The sequence below is a fragment of the Suricata suricatta genome, chromosome 7 (genome assembly GCF_006229205.1).
Source record: "Suricata suricatta isolate VVHF042 chromosome 7, meerkat_22Aug2017_6uvM2_HiC, whole genome shotgun sequence".
Classification (NCBI taxonomy): Eukaryota; Metazoa; Chordata; class Mammalia; order Carnivora; family Herpestidae; genus Suricata; species Suricata suricatta.
In genome coordinates, this window is record NC_043706.1 from 41,559,222 (window position 1) to 41,585,883 (window position 26,662).

The 26,662-nt window shown below is 36.3% G+C and overlaps 1 protein-coding gene across 3 annotated transcripts in view; it reads right to left on the bottom strand.

The window, feature by feature from the left end:
* Nucleotides 1–26,662, bottom strand: part of SUPT3H (SPT3 homolog, SAGA and STAGA complex component) — a 498,445-nt gene that overhangs the window by 149,728 nt on the left and 322,055 nt on the right. For all 3 annotated transcript variants that reach the window (XM_029945224.1, XM_029945222.1, XM_029945223.1), the window contains exons 4-5: nt 4,592–4,678; nt 1,194–1,284 (exon numbers count right to left, since the gene is read on the bottom strand). In XM_029945224.1, the coding sequence (XP_029801084.1) occupies nt 1,194–1,284; nt 4,592–4,678 (178 nt within the window). The remainder of the gene's footprint in view (nt 1–1,193; nt 1,285–4,591; nt 4,679–26,662) is intronic.

Here is a 26,662-nt window from a genome sequence, read left to right on the forward strand (position 1 = left end):
TACTTTTTAAAGTTTTCACCAATTAAATGTGTTTCACTGGGCAAAGAGCTGACCACACTTTTCATACAACCATTCTCAAAGTCCCTCCTCTGTATTTGAGAATTTTATCTTCTATGTTACAGCAATTATTTTAAAACTTTATATGACACAAACACAAAAGAAAATTTAAATGATTCAATAGTCTCTCATGATTTGCGGCCCTCTCTCTCCCCAGCTCTCTTTCCCCCCTTCCCCTCCCTATGGTCCTCTGTTAGGTTTCTCCTGTTAGACCTATGAGTGCAAACATATGGTATCTGTCCTTCTCCACCTGACTTATTTCGCTTAGCATGACACCCTCGAGGTCCATCCACTTTGCTACAAATGGCCAGATTTCATTCTTTCTCATTGCCATGTAGTACTCCATTGTGTATGTGTGTGTGTGTGTGTGTGTGTGTGTGTGTGTGTACACCACATCTTCTTGATTCATCAAGTGATGGATATTTAGGCTCTTTTCATGATTTGGCTATTGTAGAAAGTGCTGCTATGAACATTGGGGTACATGTGTCCCTATGCATCAGCACTTCTGTATCCCTTGGGCAAATCCCTAGCAGTGCTATTGCTGGGTCATAGGGGCATTCTATTGATAGTTTTTTGAGCATAGAACTATGATTCTGAAACATTAATATTTTTTTCTAAATATTCTGAAATGGAAAATTGAGTTGGAAAATCAGATAAGGAAAATTGGCTATTCTGTTGTTAGTCCGCTGGTAAGATTTCAAACAGTACAGAAATAACACACCAGAATGAGGTGACTTCACGTCATACCACATATCAGATACTTTCTATAATGAACTGAGAAAAACCCATGTGTCAATTTCAGATATATATGATAATAGTTTTGGCTCCGTACACCCACGACAGAAAAATTATGCTTGCTAAGATCAATTATGTTTTGAATCAACATGATTTTCTCAGTTTCATGGCATTCTGATATAAAACAGGCCATATGATGAAAAGAACTGACATTCCAGATTATATGAAGCCATATAAATAGAAAATCCTAAGATTTAACTGCCAACTAAATAGATATTTGGATAATTTCTCAGCTACATTATTTAAGAGAAGCACATCCATTCTATTGGGATGGGACTGTCTACCCAGACATGGCATCACGTGCCATGTCTCTCTCCGTTTAGCGTTTTTCTTTACGTTACCTTCCGGAAGATCATCCTCATCTATGCCCTTGATAATCTTGGATTTGTAGTCTCGGAAAAACATGTACTTCAGCAGTCTTCTAAGTTTTTTCTATTAAAAGTATGAAATAAGAAACCTTATACATACGTTCACGTTACAGATAACAGACTACAATGATAACTAAATTCAATAAACTTGCGTCCAGGATCATTGGGGAAAATACAGCAATTCTCAACATACTACCATAAATAAAAGGTGTCATATTAAATATAAAAGCTAAGACACAAGTAATTTTTTAACTCATTTTTTAAACATAATTTATTGTCATATTGGCTTACATACAACACCCAGTATTTTAAAGCACTTTCCATTTGCAAGAACCAAATGCTCTAGTATTGCAGTAATTGTTTTTTTGTTTTTGTTTGTGGCTTTTTATTTTTTTGGTCTTATAAAAAGTTTTAAATTCTTCCTGAAGACTGTGATAAATATCACATGCTTCATATTAAGCTAACTATTCTGACTTGATGAAATTTTGTACACATTCAAGACCAAGTTTTACTTTTTGAAGTGATTGATAAACATCTAGACAAGGATTTTGTGACAGTTGCTTTAAGATGCCAAGCAACCTTCCTTTTTATCACTTTCTGCTCTCTGGAGATTTTTTTTTAATTTAGAAAAGTTGGTTTATGTTTTATATTTATGGAAAACTTTCTATACTCTGAGAAACATACTTTAGTGGGACTCAAAGCTGCTGAATGATAGTTGGGTCTTGACGGTGTTCTTTAGGTTCATTAAAAGACCGTAACACTGCTGACCTTTAAAAGTAACTGATAATACTTTGTAATCGTTGTGTGCTTACACTTAGAATGTAGTATTACTGACTCCTGAACTTCAGGTTTAAGATTCCTACTTATGGCTGAAACATAGCACATTTCACAAACGCTCTTTTTACGTGCATTTTATTTGATATTTTCAACAACCGTGAAATACAGACAAACTTAATCATCTCCTTTTCACATACAGGGAACTGAAGTTAAGAATAGTCTTACAACTAGAGCTTAGCAGGGCCAGAAGTAGCACATAACCTTTGAACCTGTTTCTTTGTTTATGATTTTGAGTGAGGTACCTACCTCACAGGACCCCTGTGAAGAATAAATGGAAGCATGAGTGAAGCTGCCAGGTACCACACAGTAGGCAGTCAATAAACAAAGCTTGCAAATTACCTGGAATGCCCATGAGAAAACCATGCACCCACATATGTGTCTTCTGCTCCCTTCTTTTCTCTTTGCACTGATTGCACTCAATACTTAGATTTAATTTTGTCTTACATTACACCTACATAAACTACTTTAATTCTGTTTGGAAGATGTCAGCATATAAATACAATTATTATCTTGAAGAGGAAGATGAGAACTCTGCCAGCTATCATCCTGCAGCTATGTTTGCAGTCAATGAAAGGTTTCTGGTTAAGAGTCCTTCTGGAAGTGGAGGAGCATTGTCAACTAGTGTTATGTTCCTGTAGTTTCAATAGAAGTCAGGTGGAGAAGGACAGATACCATATGTTTGCACTCATGGGTCTAACAGGAGAAACCTAATGGAGGACCAGGGGAGGCCAAGGGGGAAAGAGAATTGGGGAGAGAGGGACACAAATCATGAGAGACTACTGAATACTGAAAATGAACAGAGGGCTTAAGGGGAGGTGGGAATGGGGTGATGGTCATGAAGCGGGGCACTTGTGGGGAGAAGCACTGGGTGTTATATGGAAAACAATTTGATAATAAACTATTATAAAAATTTTTTTTTGAGTTTCCCAAACGGCAGGAAAAAGCATCAAGGGGGACTTTTCTGTGTGTGTCTGTGTGTGTGTGTGTGTGTGTGTGTGTGCACGCACGCACCTCTTTACCTCTGCCATGGAAAAGAAAAGGGGATTGGACATACTCTGTCAAGTACTAATGCTAACTGCACTGTTCCCCAGCTGCCTTCATGAGGGACCTCGGCTCCAGGTCCGCATTTCTGCCAACAGCACGCTCCTTCCTCACAGCACCACTGCTGCATGGGGTCTATTCTTTCCCGGTTCTCCAAGTGTACTGAATTCACCAAAACCTGCATGTTTGTACTCTTTCCCATTGCTCTAAATTCTTCCTTCCTATCCGCTTCTGGAACCAACATGCTCATCACATTTTGCCTTGATTATTGAACCAGCATCTTGGCTAGTTCCTTTGCATTTGGTCCATTCTACAGAGATCTCCACTTCGGCAAATTCTACAGTATCTCATCTAAAGCACACTTCAAAATTCCGCTCCTTCAACCAAGTCATACAGGTTTCCCTCACCAGATTATAGCTTCTTGATAGTGGAGACATTTCTTTTCTCTTCCTTTATAGTCCTCATACCATCAAAGAGTTAATAAAAGAGCTTATAAAATTTAATAGTTGACTGGCCAAGGTGCAGTTTATACATCTCTGGATCTCACTGTTTGAGGATGAGAAACTAGTGATTTAAGTTCAGTCAACCTTCAGTCAATCAGAATGAAAAGGCTTCAACAGATATAAAGTAATTGGACAGTGGAAAGGGTGGTAACAAGGTTATCCAAAAGGTTGGACCGGAGGTCTTCTGATAAAAAACAGAGCCACAGGCATATAAAAAATGGTGGAAAAGAAATGGCTAAGTGTAAAGAAAAGGCCAGTGAAAATCAATGGAGCAATGAGATGGACCGTGAGAAACTAAGTGCTGCCTGCTCATTTGGGGGAGCAGCTCCCATGACACATGGTGGTTATTCGGCTAGCTTCTGCACAGGTTACCTTCAGATGACACTTTTATTAAAAACATGGGAAATTGCATAAAATATTTTCAACCTGCTGCTCATGGAAGATAGCTAGAGACTCGTAAATAGCAGCCTAAGTATTTTATTTAATACCAGAGTTCAAAGAGTAATAAAGGTAACCTTTAACCATAAAAAAGAAAAACAAAACCTCTAGCCATTATTATGTTCATGCTACTGAAACACTCATCTTGATTGATTTATTTTTCCCAGAATAAACCTTGAAACAAGCCCTGGGAAAGCCTGTAATCCTGCGGAAAATTAGAAAGAAAAAAGATGCCACTAGTTCTACCCCACTTATTAGAACAACACACACAAATGATATGCAGTGAATATTATGTAGCAATGAAAATGTCCAAATAGACACGTAAGGATAAGTGAGAAGTCGTTGCTAGCATAGTTTTACATAAGTGCCTGACTCATGTAAAACAAACAGCAAGATCTTGCAGTAAACCATTTTTTTTGAGCAAACTATGAAGACTAAAACATATAATAGTTGTATTCCAATTTGAAAGCACAAACAAGGGCCCAGTTCCTAATATATGTGAATAAAGCACCAAACACGGCATGTTAATACAATGAAATTATTTTGTATTACCTTATCTTTGCGCATCAAAAACAGAAGGTCTTCGGCAGAGATGACTCTTGCTCCCCGGAGCTGAGAAACTTCGGCAGCTTGCTGTAACTAACAACAAAGAATATTTAGGATTTTTTTCCCTCAATAATCTAAATTAAATATACTACAGTCATGAGGTCTCAAGGGAGATAAATATACTAAGAGTTAAAAACCTTTCGGAATAATCTGGCAATCACATTACTGCTTTTAAAAGCAAAATGTCGTATGTTTTAAAATTAAAAAAAAAAAGCAATTAAATTAACTTATAAGCCCACCTGTAACTGGTACAATAAACAGAAATCCCTGATTTCTTTCACGCAAGAGAAAAATCACGTGCAGCTTCCAGAAATGCATTAATGCACCTGAAAATAATTTTATGAAATTTTATCCTCATATCCATGTGAGCAATGGTTTCACTCAGTATCACTCGTTGAATAAGTATATTATTAATCTGTGCTCCCATGCTGGTATGATTTGAAATAGGCCCATTCAGAACTTTAAAAGATCAACAAAAACAGTAGCTGTTTCTAATATCCAAAGGGAAAAAAATAGTTTTAGTTTTGGCAAGTCTTCAGTGGGCAAAGGATTCAGTCCATAAATCATAATACCGGACTGCATTAATTTCTTTCCACACTAATCACATGCACACAAAAAGTTAACTGTATCTGGAATGCCCAACACAAAACATACTGCATGAAAAGTTAGATTCCCCCTGAAAGGTTCATCTGGGCCCTTATATCTACAAAGTTGAGAGTTTTCTGGAATTCAGAAGTCCTAGAAACACAATCTTACTTGAAAATGACCTGGAAAATAAAAGAATGTGAAAAATGATAGTTCTATTTTCTGGCACAGGCAAAATCGGTTTCGTATTTTGATTAGTTGGAAGGAACATAAATATGTCCAGATGAGAAAAATAAAGATACTGGAGAAAACACTACAAGTATGTGCCTGTAACTTCTTCCAAATCTGATCAAACCATGGTGATTGCACCACTCCATCTCTATCCAGTATTATAACAATATTTACATATAAAAGCTGTTCCTAAATGGATTTTTCTTTGAAGGGAATACATCTAACATATTCCTGAGAACTAATCTTTAAAAAGTGACACACTGTTATCTTAACAATTATAAGGAATCAAATAGTGCATTTGTACTAAAGAAATTCTGCTTGAATGTTCAAGCGATTTTGCTAAGTAAGCTTCAAACCTTGTCTAAATACACAGACTACAAAATAGACTATAAACTCCCTATGTGTCAGCCTTACCACTGAATTTCCTGGATACTGGTGGTTGGTATATAAACATAATTCGACCTAAATATAGAAATTTAAATTTAACTGTGAACCATTCACAAAGAAATCTTAGGGGAAAGGTTTTAAAAAGATGATGTATCTACCCAGAAAGAAACTACAAGTTTTCAGCAGGAAAAATGTGAACATATTTTTCTAAAAACTGCAAGAGTGTCAGGGAAATATGTGTACACATGTTTTTTTCAAAGAAAAAACATTTCTACCATAGTATAAAACACACACAATCAGTGTGGACAATATGGGCTCAGTATCCATCTAAATGTCTGGACACAGACAACATACACTGAGCCAGGAGGCAGCCCTGTCAAGTAACGTATTTTCTTAAATGAAGGACGGTGGTGATGTGACAGCAGTGAAGTACTACACAGACAGGAGGAATTTCACTTACGTTAACAAGGATCAGGATAAGTACATATCCCTAAACTCCCTGAAGAGTTTTCCCAATTAATCATTTATCCGCCCTACATATCTGTATTTATAATCCTCTCCAAAATGTCAGTTTATTAACCAGGAAAAAAATAGAAAATGGAAAATAAAGACATAATTGAGTTAAGACACTTTAAAAAGCACTTTTGAAAACCAGAATACAAGTCCTGTAGGGATCTGGAATTTATGTCACGATATGCTGTCATAATTAGCAGGAAAACTTTACTTTTTATTTATCCAATGCACTAATTTCCTTCACCTAAACTTGTACCCTAACTAGAACTGGCACTGCTAGAATTCCCTAGGATGCTCTGGACCTTTACAAAGTGATTTCTTGGGACTAAAAGTAATTATTGTGTTACTTTACCAAGGCTGTCTGTCCTGATGCGTCCCATGCTCCAAAATTACCTCTCCCAAACTCTGACCTCCTCTTCTCTACCAAGTGAGGAGAGCAATCTTAACAGTTAATTACAGTGATCACACTAAAGTGTGTATTACGCATGGCTTCCTTCTAGAAATTTTTTTTCTATGCCTACCAGAAAGAGTAAAGAAACTCTTCTTTAACAATATAAAGCTTAAGGGGTACCTGAGTGGCCCAGTTGGTTTTAAGAGTCTGGCTTTGGTTCAGGTCATGATCCCATGGTTCATGGGTTCTAGCCCTGTGTTGGGCTCTGTGCTGACAGCTCAGAGCCTGGAGCCTGCTTAAGATTGTCCTCTATCTCTCTGCTCCTTCTCCGTTTATGCTCAGTCTCTCTCTCTCTCAAAAATAAGCAAACATTTAAAAAATAAAACCCAAGAACAATTTAAAGCTTAAAAAACAGGTTAGCAGCTTGCCAGGCCAGTTTCACAGAATGCTGATCTCAGAATTGGTCATTTAATGGGAACGCACTTCATTGAGCCAGGAAACCAAAAATCACAAAATAATCCTAATAACTTCGGTGTTAGAAAAGTTGATTCTACATTCTAAGAAACCCCCCAATTTCTTAATCTGTGAAATGACATCAAAGTTGTACTTCAATATTTTCTGTTGCATGTTAAGTATTTCTGGCAGTAATTTGCATAACCTGAAATAATAGTGCATTTCACACTTTTTTATTATAATGAAAGTAGTATACATTTAATTGTGATATAAACTATGTAAGAAATAACAGAGAAGATAAGTACTTTAAGACCAATCACAAGTAGAATGAGTATACATCTTCTTAACCATATGGATAAAGGTATGGTCACAGTAACCTTAAGAGATTTATCTGGAACTTAAAAAATATTGTGCTACAAGATATTGTTATTTTACCACAAGAACAACTCATTTACAGCATTTTTTCCTGATAAATATTATTTGTTCTTCAAAGTAAAAATAATATTATATATAGCTATATATATAATATTATATAAAAATAATATATTTGTAAGGACTTTTTAAAGGATAAAAGTTCCTTTTGCATATTAACACTCATCATGTTTGCATTTAGGTATTTTTTGACACTTTCTTTGTTAAACTTTACATTTCATCTGAAATGTCTCATCTTTGATCCCCTGAACAAATCTCTTCTCAATTTCTCATCGCAGTCAATGACACTGATACTCAAACTCGTTGTATTTTTCTCCCTCTGCTACATTTTCACTAACCTCTGTTGAGTTTGTTTTGTTTTAATCTTCTCAGGTTCTTTAGTTTGCTCTATACTTCCACAGTACTTGCACCAATCCAGGAAATTTTAACATCTCCACAAATTGTGATGCAATCCAGATGTAAGTGCTCAAATGATCTTGCTCAAATAGGATGTCCATAATTCTTGTTTAGGATCTATGAGACCTCACTATTACCTGACTTCAATGTGTCTTTACAGCCTGACTGACTCACAGATTTCTCTACACCTTCATTCCCATCATATTTCTTGTGTTTTTTCCATATTATTCTACAATTAAATTCCAATAATTTCAATTCTATTTTCACAGTGCTGTGCATCTGTAATGGTTAATTTTATGTGTCAACTTGATGGGGCTACAAGATTCTCGGACCTTTTGGTCAAACATTATTCTGGGTGTGGCTGTAAGGGTACTTCTGGACGAAATTAGCATGTGAATAGATAAAATAAGTAAAGTAGACTGCCTTCCCTAATGTAGGAGGACGTCAATCAATCAGCTGAAGAACTAAATAGAAAATGATCACCTTGGGGTACCCGGGTGGCTCAGTTGGTTAAGCTTAGAGCTCAAGTCATGATTTCCGCTCAGATCATGATCTCCTGGATTGTGAGTTGGAGCCTTGTGTAAGGCTCTGAGCTGACAACATGGAGCCTGCTTGGGATTGTTTCTCTCCCTGTCTCTCTGCCCTTCTCCCGTGCTCTTTCTCAAAATAAATAAACAAACTTAAAAAAAAAACATGATCACCTCACACCTGTTAGAATGGCTAAAGTCAACAAGATAAGAAACAAGAGGTGTTGGCCAGGATGTTAACCCTCTTAACACTGTTGGTAGGAATGTAAAGTGGTGCAGCCACTTTGGAAAACAGTATGGAGGTTTCTCAGAAAGTTAAAAAAAGAACAGCCCTATGATCCAGCAACTGTACTACTATTTACCCAAATAATACAAAAATACTACTTCAAAGAGATCCATGCACCCTGATGTTTATAATAGCATCATCTTCAGTAGCCAAATTAGGGAAACAGTCCAAGTGTCCATCGACTGATGAATGGATAAAGAAGAGGTGGTAATACATAAATAATGAAATACTACTCAGTCATAAAAAATGAAATCTTGCCAATTGCAATGACATGAATGATGCTACAGAGTATTATGCTAAGCAAAATAAGTCAGAGAAAGACAAACACCATGTGATTTCACTCATATGCAGAAGTTTAAGAAACAAAACAAATGAGCAAAGGGGAAAAGAAAAAAAGAGAGAGGCAAACCGAGAGGTAGACTCTTGACTATACAGAACAACTGATGGCTACCAGAGGTTGAGGTGGGTAGGGGAGATGGGAGAAATAGGGGATGGGCATTAAGGAGTGCACTTGCTGGAATGAGCACTGGGTGATATGAAATTGTTAAATCACTATATTGTACACCTGAAATTAATATTACACGGTATGTTAACTAGAATTTAAATAAAAACTTAAAAGAAAAAGAACATAAAGACCAAAGAAAGGGAATGGAACACCTTCTGCCTACCTTGAAATGAGACATTAGTCTTTTCGAGCCTTCTGACTCAGACTAAAACATCGCCTGTTTCTCAGGCCTTTGGATTCAGGCTAGAATTGCTTCTCACCTCTCCTGGGTCTCCAGCTTGCCAACCATAGCACAAACACAGTCTTCATTATCATGGGAGCCAACTCCTTCCTTCCTCTCTATCGATCTATCTACACATCTACCTACCTGCCTATCTTCACACACACAAATATACACACAAACACATATCTTGGTTCTGTTTTTCTGGAGAACTCTAATATGGAACTATATACTCAAATTATGAGAAATTCGTGTACTCTTTTTGAGAAATAGATTCCTTATGAGATGCAGCACTTTCTTCTTTAAAATATAGGTTTCAAGGGGCGCCTGAGTGGATTAGTTGGTTCAGCGTCTGACTTCAGCTCAGGACAGGATCTTGCAGTTCATGGGTTCAGCCCTGCATTGGGCTCTGTGCTGACAGCTCAGAGCCTGGAGCCTGCTTCAGATTCTGTGTCACCTTCTCTCTCTGCCCCTCCCCTGCTCACGCTCCGTCTCTCTCTCTCAAAAATAAGCAATTAAAAATTTAAAAAATAACATATAGACTTCAAAATAATTTTCTCAAAGAAAAAATTCTATGATTATTTTTACTCAGTAGTGTTCATTACCTACTCTAGGCATGAAACTTACATGCTCAGTATCTTAATTACACTTGTAAACAAGTTTCTTCTTTATCTTCTTCAAACAGTTACTTAACACTCTCACTTCCCAACTATACTCTGATAATATCTCTAGGCCCAGGTCCACCAATCTCCAACAGATGGTTTATAAAAGTGTGCTAAATGTTGGCAATCCATTTCCCCTTGACAACTGCCAGTTTTCTCATCTATAATATAAATGAACTGGGCTAGATGAAATCAGTACCATTTGTCTAGGACCCACAGAAATTGAGAACTACTTGCAAAAGGTTTTAAAATAATTACAAAAATAATTTCACAATTATTAACATCCTGAAAGTATTCCATTGTAACCACACTTCTGTTGTACCTCTTTCCTTTGGGTGTTGACTAAATCCCTGGATCTTACCTTTTTGAGGATACATAGTAAAAATAAATAAATAATAAAAGGCAAGAGCTGCTGAAAGCTAGGTTATGAAAAGCTAGGTTGTCCCTGGCCTAAGATTTATTTGTCTGTATTTCTACCCATTGGTCTATCACTATTTACCAGGCCAGATTCTAGGTCAAATGATGGAAGGAAAGCGCTACGTACAACCACACTTCTCAGCCACAGAAAACCTCCAAGATCCTCTCTGAAACTTCATGTTGTGACTGAAGGAACTAGGTGCTGGGAAATCTGGATTCTAGGTACTAGCATGTAACTTCGTAAGATCAGATATATCAAACAACTTCCCTAGACTTGTGTGTGTGTGTATATATATGTTCAAATATATATAAAATGTATATTGTATTTCTGTATATATATATAATGTATATTAATATATATATCTATTTAACATATGTATTACATTTTTTTCATATTTTTCATTTGAAATGGGTAATCAATGATTCTAATGACTATTAGGAGAGTTAATAATCTTAGGAAATATAGCTACCATTTATTGAGTACCTAATTTGTACCAAGCACTGTGCTTGTAAGCATGTAATTTAAAAATTTAAGTTAAAATGTATGTAACATTAAATCCAAATAATACTCTAAGTTTTACAGTGACAGTTACTATATAAATGAATATATAAATATATAAATGATATAAATTATCTCATTTATAATGAGACAGTCCTCTCTCCAGTCTGTAATTCTGCTTCAAAAGGCAACTAATCTCAATTGTCTAGCTTGGTCTGTTTTTTACCTCTGTAACTGAAGTAAACTTACAATGCTTGTTTTTATTTTCAGCTTCTATCAATTCTTACTATGGAAGATAAAGATGGACTGTTCTCAAAGCCTCATATTTAGCTAGTTCATTCCTCCCCCCTGGATCTTATCTATATTTTTTAAAAAAATTAATACCCTGTGTTTATATTTTTATGACTGTGTGTAAACACTGTTATAGGTTGGCTACTATTAGCAAATTTATTTTTACAACTTTAAAAGATATTTTTCTTATAGTTAATCATTTCCTTGGTTTGTTTCTGTGTTTTTTTTTTTTTTGTGAATCAAACACTGTTTCATCACAAAGTCCTTGAAAGATTTGATACGTTCAAGGATTTCTTTCAAATTCATTGTGTTTGTTTTCCCTCAGCGACATCTCATCTGGAGTTCTCTTCAACTATTCCTTTTGGATTCTTATTTTCTTGATCCTATTTCTTGCTCTTTCGTAGTTTACTTCATTATTTTGGTAGATTTTTTTGTTTTGTTCTTGAGCATAGAAATAATAGTTCCTTTAAAAACCCATTTGCTAATATCAACATCTGGTCATTTTGGAGTCAGTCTTCATTTTGTCTATTTCTCTGAGGTTTGGTCATGTTTTCCTGTTTCTTCATATTTAAAGGAATCTGGGATTTTATCTGAGATATTGTGAATGATACCTTTTAAGGGCTCTGGATTAGGTTATGTTCCTCTGAAGAACAGTGAATTTTTTTTTTAAACAGGCAGAATAAAAACGAGAATAGAAGGGACTCAAATTACAATACTTATCTTCCTCTCCCAGTGGTGGGGCTATAGCTAAAAAACTACCTCTGTTTCCTGAGAATAGGTATAAAGGCAATAAAAATGTAAAGATCTAGTATTTCTGAAAGTTCATTTAAGCCACCCTCATACTCAGTTGGTAAACTGACTGGGTATGGAATTTCAGATTAAAAATCATTTCCCTTAGAATTTTAAAGGCATTGCTCCACTGTCTTCTAGCTTAAAATATTGCTGTTGAGAAGTGAGTTTTTTCTTCTTTTTTTCTTAAGCCTTCGTGTGACTTTTTTTCTACCTCTGAAAAACTTTTAGTATTGTTTTTTCCATACCTGAAATTCTCAAAATTCATGGGGCTGTGCCTTGGTGGGGGTCTTTCTTCCTATATTTTCTTGGTATTCACTGGGATACTATAACTCATATGTTCCTATCCTTAATGTCTGGCAAATTTACCTGTATCACTCTGAAAATTTCTTTCTTCTGTTTTCTGGGTTCTTTCTAAAATGTTTAATGATTGAATGTTGGTAGTCTTTGTTCCTAGGGTCTCTAAGACCAAACTCTGTTTTATTCAACCCCTCCACAGAGTAAATCTACACTATTTTGCCAAATGGCAAAAGGGGAGTTGACTGTCTATATGGGGTAGGGACTGGGACAAAACTGTTTCATGACCTTCTACCAGTCCTATTTTTCATCCACATAAGACCTCTTTCTTCAGCGGTACCTTCTATCCTGATCCTTTCCAGGTGCCAAACTTTTATTTTTCTCAGATCTTCTAAACTTTTGGCATTTCTATCCATCTTTAAATTTCCATGATTTTTTTTTGACATATCTCACCTGTTATTTAATCTTTTTCCATTTTGTCTTTGCAGATTTATGCCTCTTTAGTTATTTTGCTGTCCTTTCGTGTGGTTTCAGAAGGATTGGAGATAAACACATATATCACCCATGTTTAAGCAGAAACTGATATTCCTTTTTTAATGTTTAACTCCTATTGAGTGTATTGAGTGTACTGTCCTATGCTTCTTGTCTTCTATAACCCTCATGAAAATCCTATGAGATGTCCAGGTACACAAAACTGGTACTAAATAATAAATGCTTAACATCAAGCCATTCATCTTTCTAAGACTAATTTCTTATTCAGAATACAGGAAGGTCTGATCACTAAATCAAGCCTTATGTTGCATAGAAAGTCTACCCATAAAAACATTTATTTGCCTTTCAAAACATTTTCATTGCTGGTGATGAAATGGTTGCCAAAATAAAAATGGTTTGGATCAAAACATCCAAGCCGGTTGCTTCATGCAGACACAGCTTAAGGACTGAGGGCTAAGCAAGTGTTTGAAAGGAAATGGATTTGTAACTAAATACAGTTAACATTCAGGATACTATAAATGTAAGATACATGACTTCGTATTTTCCTATCATATGATCTCCTTATTCTTTGTTGGTGACTGGTCTTCCACTGTCTTAGACGTCTGAAATATAAACAAGTATAAAATTGATAAAAGATGTGCCTAAACTCTTGAGAGTTTCATTTTAACTCTTCTTTTTAGAATGGTAAGTCAAACACAGTTAAGTCAAGTTTTAAAAAATATGATAAAGCTATAATTATCAGTATCTCATGACTCAAAGAATTCATCTTTATTTATATACATATTTTAAAGAATTACCAAGCCACAACCAATATAAGCCTGCAAAGCTTTAAAAATGTCCAATAAACAATGACTGCTTTTATTGTATAAGAATAGCAAACTTGACAAGGAATCAATTCTTTGGCTACTTTTATTTAAATATGAAATGAGAACAATAACCATTTGAAAGTTTTAAACTATTTTGAATAGAAGTTATTCATGAGCAACCTTCTTTTTTTTAATTTATTTTTTAATAGTTTATTGTCAAACTGGTTTCCATATAACACCCAGTGCTCTTCCCCACAAGTGCCCCCTCCATTACCACCACCTCTCTTCCCCCTCCCCTTCTCCCTTCAACCCTTGGTTAGTTTTCAGTATTCAGTAGTCTCTCAGGTTTGTGTCCCTCTCTCTTCCCAACTCTCTTTCCCTCTTCCCCTCCCCCTGGTCCTCCATTGGGTTTCTCCTGTTAGACCTATGACCATTTGTAGCAAAGCGGATGGACTTCGAGGGCATCATGCTGAGTGAAAAAGTCAGGCAGAGAAGGACAGATACCATACGTTTGCACTCAGGGGTCTAACTGGAATTTTTTTTAAGTTGAAATTAAAGTAGTAAACTAGGTTATAATTTAAATAGTATACAAGTCTGTATTATACCTTACCCACCATATTAAACTGGATTATAATTTAAACACTATACTATTAAATAATTATAGTTACTATTATTTAACTATTTAACTATTAAAACTAAAATACCATTTAATTACTTAAGCTAAAATACATTCAAATTGTAGAAAGATGGTAGATCTTGATTTGCTCAACATTCTACACAGCGATTGTTCAGTTACTCAATAACTGAAAATGAAACAGTTTAAAAGTCTAAGGGTATACAGTTGCATTTTTAAAAATTTTGGTAGCTTACAAAATACATACTTTTCTTTCTTTTTATATAATTTTTTTAATGTTTATTTTTGGGAGAGAGAGGCAGAGCATGAGTTACAAGCAGGCTGCAGGCTCTGAGCTGTCAGCACAGAGCCCAACACGGGGCTCGAACTCAAAAAACGCGAGATCATGACCTGGGCTGAAGTCAGACGCTTAAGGAACTGAGCCACCCAGGTGCCCTTAGAATCACTTTCTTAACAAGGTTTTGAAAAGTAACTCTCATCTAAAGAGAAAAAACTAGATAGACTTCTTTTTATAGAGAGCCAATAACTTCTGTAATAATTTCTCAGGTCGAATCACCCCAACATGAAATATAATGCATGTCTTCGTGTGCATACATTTTTGAAGATATAGTTTTAAACAGAATAGCTGCTCTTTCTGGTCCTCAGGTTCTTCAAGTGGGAACTAAAGAAAAGTGGATACCAAATGAGCTCCAATGATCCTTCTGGCTCTTCTTTCTGGTTCTCGTATTTAACCTTAGGTATAGTTTACTTTTGGCTCCATAATTAAATTCTTGCATCAATGAGAGAAGAAATACAGAGAAAGAGCTCAAAGAGGGGAGGTGCAGGAGGGAGTCATTTAAAAAAAAATCCACTTAGTTATACCAGTGGAAATAGCAACCAATTAAATTAATTGTGTAAATGTGGAAGGGAGTATGACATCGGACCATTATTTAGCATTAATGACTGATTTTACAATAATGTTCACCATGGTACACAAACCAGCAGGTGATAGAGTTAATTATTCCAGCATCCTACCCAATAGTTCCAGAAACATTTGAAAGCCAAAGTCAGTTGCAAAATGGGATTAAAGCAATGCAATTACCAATGCATATGAGAGATTGATCTCTGATTCTAATCTGCCCTTTGCTTTTATCATATGATGAGCAGAGATAATTTGTATATACTTCCCCCTCAGCCTGTCAGAGAAAGTAGCCTTTATTCAAATTTTGTATTCAAACACTGCTTGCATAGGAAAACCAATCAATGTTGTATATAGTATTTATCAAATTAGATGTAGTATATGTAAAACTCAGTGAAAAGTCAGGTTTCCTGGGCTCAGATGTCAGTCCCATATTCTACTCAAGAATTAAAAAGGTTATTAAGCAGAACCCAAGAAGCTGCTATAGTATAGATCTTGTTACAGTTACAGGCCATTGCAAAGGTCAAAATAAAACAGCGTGGTAGAGGCACACTTGGAGGACTAAAAGGCATCATAAAAGCATAACATATTGCTTAGGAATGACTCGTTCTTGGTTAGAAGATGAAAAATGTAATCTCTATATGAAGGGGAAAAAAAGAGTCTACTGGTAATCTGGCACGCAGAGAAAATGTTTTAGATTTGTTACTTAAACTGAAACTGGGATATTCTTTAGAGCTTCACTCTCCTGGGGCTAACATGGTGCAGCCGTCCAACAGCCCTCACACAGTCGCCTTCTGAGAAAGCAGACAACATGGAGAAGACAGAGCCCCATGTCCTTCAAAGACTGCAAGTGGGGGGCCACAACCTCTCTGAGGTCTCCTCTAGTTCAAGCACAGACCTAATCATCCCCTTTCCACTGTGCTTCTGCGAACACTGTAGGACTTCAGCCAGCTGACCTCTTATCACTCTGTTTTGTAGAGATCTCTTTACAATCTTAAGAGAGTCTCAAAGACACTGCTGCGATTATCTAAATGTCTAAAGAAAATATCCGGACTCGTCTGGAGTTAGCCCAGTTAGGTCCCAGCCACGATGACATTTCTAGCTGAGAGGTAAATCAAATTGTGCCTCCCACTCTAATCAGAAGTTGTAGAAAACCACAATTTTACAATCTATCCAGAAGAATCTCAGCTAATGTATGTGTGTCTGAAGCCTCTTTGTGGATGACCCATATGGGATCACTGATACGTATTTGAATATATCAGTTTATCAGTCAGGGGCTTGGAGAAAAAAAAGATAGCATAGTTAAACTGGGTACTTGGAGAAGAGTTTAAACAGAAAGTATGTGTGAAGATGTGGGGAGGGTCTAGGGAAACCACAAGGGAGAGAGTGTGGTCCCCTCCTGACTCTAAGAGCCACAAGAGACCATTAGGAAACCTAGGCTTAGAGGGTTAAGGGGCAGGCAGCCGCCACCTGAGCCTGCAAGGGGGGGCCGCCCACCTGCCAGGGACCCAGCCCACGTAGGCCTTACGTCCATTCACCCAGCTCTCAGCTCTCCTGCTGGTGCCTCTCACTGACCACACTCAAGAAGTCAGAGGGCAAGACAGGTCTAAGGAGGTGAGTCTCCAGGGTACAGAAGAGGAGGATGGGTGAAAAGTGAGCCTGGAGGGACAAACGTTAGATGTCCATTATCAAATGAGTCTTCAGACTTCTCAAAGATAACTTTATGAGGGGCCACTTTCCCCCCTGAATAAGCAGAAGTAGGATGTTTTCATCTCCTTTGAAAAGTCCTTCTATTCAGACAGTTTAAAACCAGAAATGGGTGGGAAGTGTCCTTCTCCAAATAAATAAATCATGTGATCCAGCGATGGCCATTATAATTTTATATTACAACATTTAGTTTAAGGAAGGGTAGCACCAATAATATGAGTAACAAGAAAATAAACTAGCATTTACTGAATATAATACAAGATGCCTGACATATTTTATATATTTTAAAAATTGTTAGCTTTTCTAATCTTTGCAAAAATCCTACGAGTTAAGTGATATTAATATTTTATAGGGTTTTTTTTATAGATAAGGCAGTAGCAGCTCAGAACACTGAATGGGATTTGAACAAGTCTGTCAGACAGTAACTCCCTGTTTCCATTGTATCCCACAAAGTTAGTCAGCTATCTTTTCCATTTTCCTCATATAAACTAATATTTAGTAGTTTCCTCATAGAAACTAATATTTACATATGTAAAACTGAGTAACTTGACCAATCAACATTCAGCACTTTACACAATTCAGACAGAATTAGCAGTTTAATATAGTTTATATGGAGTTTTAAAAGTCTCTAATAAATTTCTGTAAATATTCTTAGGTTTTTTGTTTTTTTGGAGTAGAAAAAAAAATCGTATGTTCCACAAGAGATCTACTCTTAGACACATGGCAATTATTTTTGAAGTCTGAACGTGCTATTAAGACTTTAATAAAATTCAAAGTCATCAGCTGGTGTTTCAGATCTAACCTTGGGAGTATGATCCTGTGCTAATTACTAGGTCTTATCTGCAGCTCCCCATTTCTAATATGGATGGAATGACACTTGTGCTTCAGGGTTGTGTAAGACTATGTCAAATTATAAATGCAAAGTGTCTGCCACAGTTTCTGATAACAGATTCTCAAGAAATATTCATTCCTGTTGTACCTTCACCATTTTCTGTCCCAAAGGATGTGTGTAGGAGGAGTTAATGTGAAAAATACTACCCCAGAGCCTGAGGAGAAGTCCTTCTCTCTGCTTCCTTGTAGGGAAGGGGAATTTTCATCAACCAATTTTATTCAGGTGTCATATACTTACAGATTCTGGTGCCTCCCCATTCCCATCAATATTTGTGCTCTGTATTTGTTTAAATAATTTTTTCAGTTATATACTATCACAGTAATAGCTAGGAAAAAACTACCTAGAATTAGAAGGGAAAAACTATCAAAAATGGTTTACTTTTGTGACAGTGGACAATGGTGATTAATTGGTTAATAAAAAACCTCTGCAGGTTGAGTAAGGTAATTTAAGATGTGAAATTATATGGAAATTTTCCTTCATGAAAATAATAAGTAATTATTATAAATTCACAAATAACCATAGGTAAAAAACTCACTTTGCATTTTTACTTCACCAAAGCACCTAGCCTAGTATACTGTACAAGCAATTAAGACAAGAAACTAAAAATAAGAAACGATAAGTAAATTGATGATTAACACAGGTCTAACATCCCCAAACAGAAGTTCTGGAAGAGATTAATGGGGCAAAGGAATATCTAAAGAAATAACTGAAGAAAACTTCCCAGAACTGAAGAATGTAAGATTCCATACGAAATGCACTAACTGTTCAACACAACGGATGAGAAAGGGAATGCCAAGTCACCATTAATTCATTCACAAAAATTTACTGAGAACTGGGCACCAATCTCGATGGCTGGGATACAACATCAAACAAAATGGATGAAGTTCACATGGTCACAGGGCTTATATTTTAGGGCTCAGGAGACATATAATAAACAATAAAAAGTGAAACAAATAAAAGAAGTGAAGAAAAGAGTAAGCAGGATTAGGTGGGCTGAAGGGATACTTGTGAGTTATTATTTGATAAAGGTTAAACAGGGAAGTACTCATTTCTGAGCAGAAATCAGCAATCAGGGTGTGAGCCCCATGGATTTCTGGAAGAACATCCCACGCAGGGGGAATTGGAAATGTGAAGGCTCTGCAGCGACACCGTTCCTGGACGTGGTAGAGGAACAGAAAGGAGGCTGACCCAGCTCTAGAAAGGAGAGTGGTTATGGGTAAGGTCAGAAAAGCAGCCTGGGGAGGGTGGGATGCATGTCACATAAACATTCTCGATGTATCACCGTGAAATTTTAGAATTCTGAGGACAAAAAATTGATACTAGAAACCTATAGAAATAAGGGGACAAACAGTTCAGATACAAAGGTTAAATAATTAGAATGTCATCTCAACAACAACCTTCAACATCAGAAAGTAATGGAGAAATGGCTTCAAATTCCCGACACAGAATACTTTCTCACCTAAAAGTTTTTGCACAAAGGCAAACTGTCAAAAACCTCTGCAGGTTGAGTAAGGTAATTTAAGATGTGAAATTATATGAAAATTTTCCTTCATGAACTTTTACTTTTTCTTATTTTTTTAGGACTTTTATTTTTTTGAGTACAGTTAACACACAATCATGGACTCTTTTTCTTAGAAAGCTAATGGACCATGTATTCCAGCAAAATAAAGGAATAAGGAAAGAGAAGAATTTTCCTTGGTTTACTCCCTTGTAGGGAGCAGTACAGGAATATGCTGCAGAGAATAAAAAACATCCTTCCATTGACAGGAGATCTTTTACTCCCAATAGAATGTTACTCTGTCATAAGGAAATGTTTTTATGGATATTCTGTAGCAGGAGAGACTCATGATAAACTTTAAATTTAAATAGTAGCATACAAATTGCAAGTACAGTAATAATAGAAATTTTATCACAGTAAAATTTTATTAACAGAAGGAGACAATAAAACACATGAAGACATGGAGTAGTTTTATCCAGATGGGAAAATCATGAGTGATTTTTATTTTAGTTTCTATATCGATATCTTTCAAATTTGCTACAATTAACTTTATCCCTTTTAAACTAATATGGTTAATATGTTCAAACTGTGTCTTTAGGTTTTTGAAAGGTAAGGGTTTAATAAGGTAAATATTTTGTCACTGAAAAAATTTATCCTGGGGTTTAAGAACTTTCTGAAAGTATGTATAAAATATTGTTTGGACAGGGGGAGGGGCGATCCATAATTTCATCAGATTATCAAGGACAACCAGGAAAATGTTTAAAAATGGTGTTTGCTTATTTAATACATTCCGTCAAGGACAGAAAGTAAAAAAAAAAAAAAAAAAAGATGTTTCACAACATCTTCAACATGAGATGATATGCAAACCTCATTAGCCACATCGTCTATTATTCTGGGTCAAAGAGCTTATGTCTGATATGGGGAAAAAAAGATCTGGGGGAATAATTTGGGATGTCCCAGCCCTCTCCTCATTTCATATGTGCATCTTAATTGCTTGTATTCTTGACAATATTAATAAAGCTTGATACTGGTTAAAAAAATGTATATACATATATATCCTGATCAAAATATCCAAAATTTATTTTTCAATTGAGTTCCCCTTGAATTTTACTTCTTATGCAAATAGTCTAAAATTTGTCTTCTTGGGCTGACAGAGAAACTGCTAGCTGGCTTGCTCAGAGGGTATTCAAATTCATTATTCAAGCCATTGTACTGCCCCCGCCTCCCCCAATCTAAACATTTTCTTCTCTGTACAGGTTTTACTAGCATTAAAAAACATGTATGACAGGTTGTAAAACCAAAATGAAAGGGCTGAAGGTACAACACCCACGAATCATTCATACATACACAGGCACAGAAACTGTTAATGAAAGAAAATAAAATGCCTAATGATTAGAGATGCTATTGATATTATAAAACTGTATTATTTGTTGTTTTTATGTTAGTTTTCATAATAATCAGAAATGATTATTTCACAAGGATAAAAAGAGTCAACCAAGTTAATAATTTCTACCTCCTTGTACTTAAAAACACTAAATGATACCAGCTGAGAAGTGTCCGAGTTCACTTTTGGCTTTAAATATACGTAAAATAGTTACCGCAATCTATGTAAGTATGAAAGAATCCTCTAGTAGTTACTTTGTCTGGGGCATCAGGACTTCTTTACTCTACATCTGCCATTATTTTTTATAACACCAAGAGAAAACTATTTCTCAACAAGATAAGTGTATATAACACAGAAGACAAACAAATGAAGAGAAGGTATGATTTTTAGAAGGTTCTCGTGGTATAAAAATGAAAACTTATTTGATAAGGGCTAGTTGGCAACTAAATTATACTTTACTATGTATATACATTTTATGGCACTGATTTTTAAATGAATGGTTATTAAAAATCTTAGCATTATTTTCAGAGTAGCATCTAAGATTTAACCATCAGATTTTTCTAGGGAAAAGTTATGTTTCTGTTGAAGTATATTTTTTAATTAACATTCATTTCCCAAGAACATTGATTTGAAAGGGCTATTTCACTTTCCTTTAGTACAGAGAGAAAAGATCCCATTTAAAGTTTAGAAGGGCATGGAAAAAAAATAAACAAGTCTGCTGAACATAATTTCCCATTTATTCCTTTTGAAAACTTATGAAATAAAATCTATTATTTAATTATATTGGAACAAGAAACAGGAAGAAAAAGATGCATTTAAGTCACAACAGCCTTAAAAGAATAAACTATTATGCTTCCTCTTGGAAGAAAAATGTTTTAATATGTGATGGACACTGTCTAAACATTTCAAATCTACTTTACTAAGGTGTGAAAGGCTTCAGATAAAAATTAACAATAAATGGCAAATGTCAAAATTGGAGGAACAAAAAACCTGCTTGTTAGAGGAGTAATTTATGAGCACTTCTATAATATTAAATTTAGTTTTTGCTCTGAAATCTGTTTCCATCAGTTTACTGTGCACACACACACACATGCACAGCTAAGAAAATTTTATAAGACTAGTAGGATTTATCTTTGCCATGCTTGAATAAAATTTACAAGATGTTCCAAATTTGGTACAATGGTTATGGAAATAGGAATAAAGGCTTTCAGGTTTTTAAACCTCCGACAGGATTCTGGAGTTGGTCAGGATCCAGCAGGGCATGAAGAGGACGAACACTGACGACTAGATCAGACACAGTCTCTGCCTTCATATGGTCTACAGCGGCAGTCAACCAATTTTTTTCCGAAAAGGGCTAAATAATAAAGATTTTCAGCATTGCAGGTCATACACATTCTGTCACATCTACTCAACTCTCCCACTGTAGCATAAAAATACCTGTGCAATATATCAATAAGTGAACGTCATAATGGTCCAATAAAATTCTATTTACAAATACAGGCAAAGAGCCAGATCTGGCCCGCAGGCCACAGTTTGCCAGCCCCTGGTCTAAAGAACTGTGGAGAGGGGGTGCCTGGGTGGCTCCGTCGGTTAAACCTCTGACTTGGCTCAGGTCATGATCTCATCATGTTCATGGGTTCAAGCCCCATGTCGGGCTCTGTGCTGACGGCTCAGAGCCTGTAGCCTGCTTCCCATTCTGTGTCTCCCTGTCTCTCTGCCCCTCCCCATTTCATGCTCTGTCTCTCTCTGTCTCAAAAATATATAAAACATTAAAACAATAAAGTACTGTGGAGAAAATATGGAAACTATACTGTGTCAGAAGACAAAGCTATGCTATAAAGTAAAATAAAACAAAAATGCAGTACTCAAAGCAACATAATCTTAGGTTAAATGTGCAACCATTATGTATGTGTAGATAAATAATAGTTGGATAAACACATGTTTAGCTATATTAGCTGTTCAGAAGTTTTGATCTGACTTTATAAACTACTTTGTTAAAACAGCATTTAAGACTTTTGACCTTTGGAGTGCCTGGGTGGCTCAGTCGGTTAAGTGTCTGATTTCGGCTCAGGTCATGGTCTCACTCACGGTTCGTGGGTTGAGCTGTGCTGACAGCTCAGAGCCTGAAGCCTGCTTTGGATTCTGTGTCTCCCTCTCTCTCTGCCCTTCCCCACCTCAAGCTCTGTCTCTGTCTCAAAAATAAATAAACATTAAAAAAAAAGACTTTTGACATGTATTTGTTATGTATATCCTTGCAAAGTCCCCTGCTTACTCCTAATGCTTTTACCCTTACAACCAGACTATATAGGCTCCTCAAAAAAAACAAAAAACAAAAAACAAAAAAACCAAAAAAAACAAAACTTTTCCAATTAGAAATTCATAATTTTAAATAATACACTAAATATTGTATTTTTACTTTCTTCTCATTTACTCTCAAATAGTGAACTAGCTGATCCTGGTTATCAACAATTTTGTTGAATGACAGAGAAGAACCATAACTTTAAGATGTATGATGAATTAAATATGTTGACAATGATGAGGAAATCTAGAATAAGCCACAAGGTTTGTGCTTGTTACGCTGTAATTATTCTCCCTCCCTTCTTTTGAAAGATTTTCTCTCTTTTATATTTGTGGTGAAACAAGCTCTTGATACGAAATTGATTTCTTTTACTTCAAAAGTGAGTTAGGGAAAAAAAAAACAAAAGTGAGTTAGTATTGATTTTAGCAAAGAAATTTCAACAGAGAACAGGTGGCTATTTTTTTGTCATATTCTATAGAAGCAAGACTAAAGCAAGCTTTGGCATTTGTCTTTATTCAGTTCTTCAACAAATACTTACTGAGTACCTACTATGGTACTATGTACTATACTAGGCATTAGGGTACCATATTGGGGGGAAAAAAAACCCAGCCATGGTCTCTGTCTTCAAGGATCTTCCATTATGATAGCAAATCAATCAATCAATCAATGAAAGACTTACACGTCATAATAGATGATATTAAATAAAAAACCCAGATTGATGAAATAATCTATAACACAGAAGGCATTTACATTAGGCAAGGATGTCAAGGAATACCTTTCAAACTGGTGACACTTTAACCCAGAATTTGAGACCTCAAGGATTATAGGGCTCTTATCAAAGTGCACTGAGAGGTGGGAAGGGAGGATTAGAAAATTGCGTACCAGGTAGAAGAAAGAACATGTGCAAACACTCTTGGTCAGCAAAGACTTGGGCTTGAGAAACTGTGAGATGACAATGAAAGAAACTGAAATAAACGAGGGCAGAGAAAAGGGCAGCCCATGCAGTGTAGCACTGGCCATTGTAAGGAACCTGAATGATTCTAAGTTGGATGGAAACCACTGAAAGGCTTTCAGTTGGTAGACATGATTTTCCTAAATTAGGACACCATGAGCATCAGAGTGTGCTATCAATAATTACACCTGGACAACTGGCTTAAACCAGAACGTCCTGGGTAAACAGAGATCCAAACAGAAAAGTGGCACAGTCTGACTGAATTTTAAGAATGTTTTGCTGCTGTGAGGAGAAGGGGCTGAAACGCAAAAGTGGAAGCAGGAAGGCCAGCGAGCCTACCCCTGTGCTTGACGGCACTCATCATGGGAAGCAGTAGACGAAATCGGGATCCACTCTGTAGGCAGACTCAACAGAACTTCTTGATACTCATTCCCATCCATTACCTTAAAAAAGTCTAAACACTTCCTCCTTACTTGCTACAGATCCTCAAATCAGGTAAAACTGATTTGTGCCACCAGAACCTTATAAATATAATTGTATATTCTCAAGACACAGTGATTTTGTCTTTCTGGGCCCCACCTACCTCCTATACAGCAGGACACAGTAATAACTACTTCCTAGGGTCATTGTTAAGGTGGATGAGGCTCCTACGAGGGTACACAGATACCAGCCTACAGACCTGTGTGTTAGGGTAAGAGAAGCTAAAGAAGAAACAGGCAGCACATCCTCCAAAAGTGTTAAGGGAACTAGACGGTAATTAAAATGTTACATTTATATTGAAATATACACAGATATGGTATAGAGTACAAAATTTAAGTAAAATTTCATTACTAAAAAAATTTCTTAAAAGTCAAACTTTCTTAAAAATCCATGTAGTCTAACCCATCTTTAGAGTGGTAAATGCCCACGAAGTACCCAGAACGCAGTAAGGCTACTTACTATATGCCTGGAACAGAGAGGGCGCCCCATATATGGTATCATTAGGGAAAACTAGCTTTAGTGCTTATGACATGACTAGTACTACATTATATACATAGAATTATTTTTTATTGAAGAATGTCCCATTCTCAACATTTTGTTCAAAAATCAGGACTTGACAAAATGGCATTGTCCAACTTTTCCAAATATTTAAAAAACACCGTGGTGAGTATCTGGGTGGCTCAGTCCAGTGAGAGTCCGAGTCTTTTTTTCTTTTGTTTTTTTAATGTTTTTATTTATTTTTGGGAGAGAGAGAGAGAGAGACAGACAGACAGACAGCATGAGCAGGGGAGGGTCAGAGAGAGAGGGAGACACAGAATCGGAAGACAGGCTCCAGGCTCTGAGTCAGCTGTCAGCACAGAGCCTGACCTGGGGCTCAAACCATGAACTGTGAGATCATGACCTGAGCCAAAGTAGGATGCTGAACTGACTGAGCCACCCAGGGGCCCCAGAGTCCGAGTCTTGATTTTGGCTCAGGTCATGATCCACATTGGGCTCCATGCTGGGCCCCTCTGCCCTCTCCCCTCTCTCTCTCCCTCTGCCCTCTCTCTTGCTTATGTGTGCTCTCTCTCTAAAATAATAAAAAATATAATTATAAAACAGTATGGTATTCAGCTCATGGAAAAGGGATCTTTTTGGTCTCACTGATTATTCGGACTGTCCTATAATGTGGACACACTTCTGGGAGCCTTACACCTAAAAACAAACACACAATCCAGGCAGGTTACAAAGAGAATGTAAAAATTATTAACTCAATTAATTCCCCATCCATAACAATAAAAGCAGCAACAACACATGCACAGAGAGGAAGAACTTCGATGCGGTCAGGTCTTTCATCACGGTCCTTCTCTAAAGCAAAATTCCCACCTGGAGGAATGATCAGACTTACGTGTAAGTTACAAATCCCTTTCTGACAACTCTTTTCTCTATTCAGAACCTTATGTTATGTGCTATTTAGAGTTACCACCACCAACAAAAAAGAATAAAAGAGAGTGGAAAAATGGAGAGCAATTTAAGGAGCCCATCCCAGTGTGGGAGACCATACATGGATCTCAAAGCTGAAAACAAACCTATGGAAACTCATAAATATCTATGACCTGATGAATGCTGCGCATTACTAGTTGATAAAATCGCATGGCTTCTGCTTTCATTAATTTCAAATCTGTAATTGTTGGGACACGCTAGACATACGAATTCATTTTGACTCATGAAAACTGACTTATTAAATGTCCTGAGGTTGCAAGTAATTCAGTCTTCCATATAATAGAAGGGCTTTCAAGAACTACTCCTCTTGTGAAAAGTAAGAAACTCAGAAATATGTGATTTAGAAACAGAATTTATTAATTTCAGATATATATGTGTGTGTGTGTGTGTGTGTGTGTGTGTTAATATATACATATGCATATGTATAAAGAGAGAGAGAGAGAGAGAGAGACATGTCAAAAAAGACATGTTTTCCTCTACTTGTATTTGCAACAAAGTGAGCTAAATTATTTTATTCACGTAGAGCAGGTACAGCTCCCTCTTTCACCAAACCGTCTAAAATGACACCACTAATAGAACAGCAGGGGAAGCGGCTGTGGTAATATCCACTTA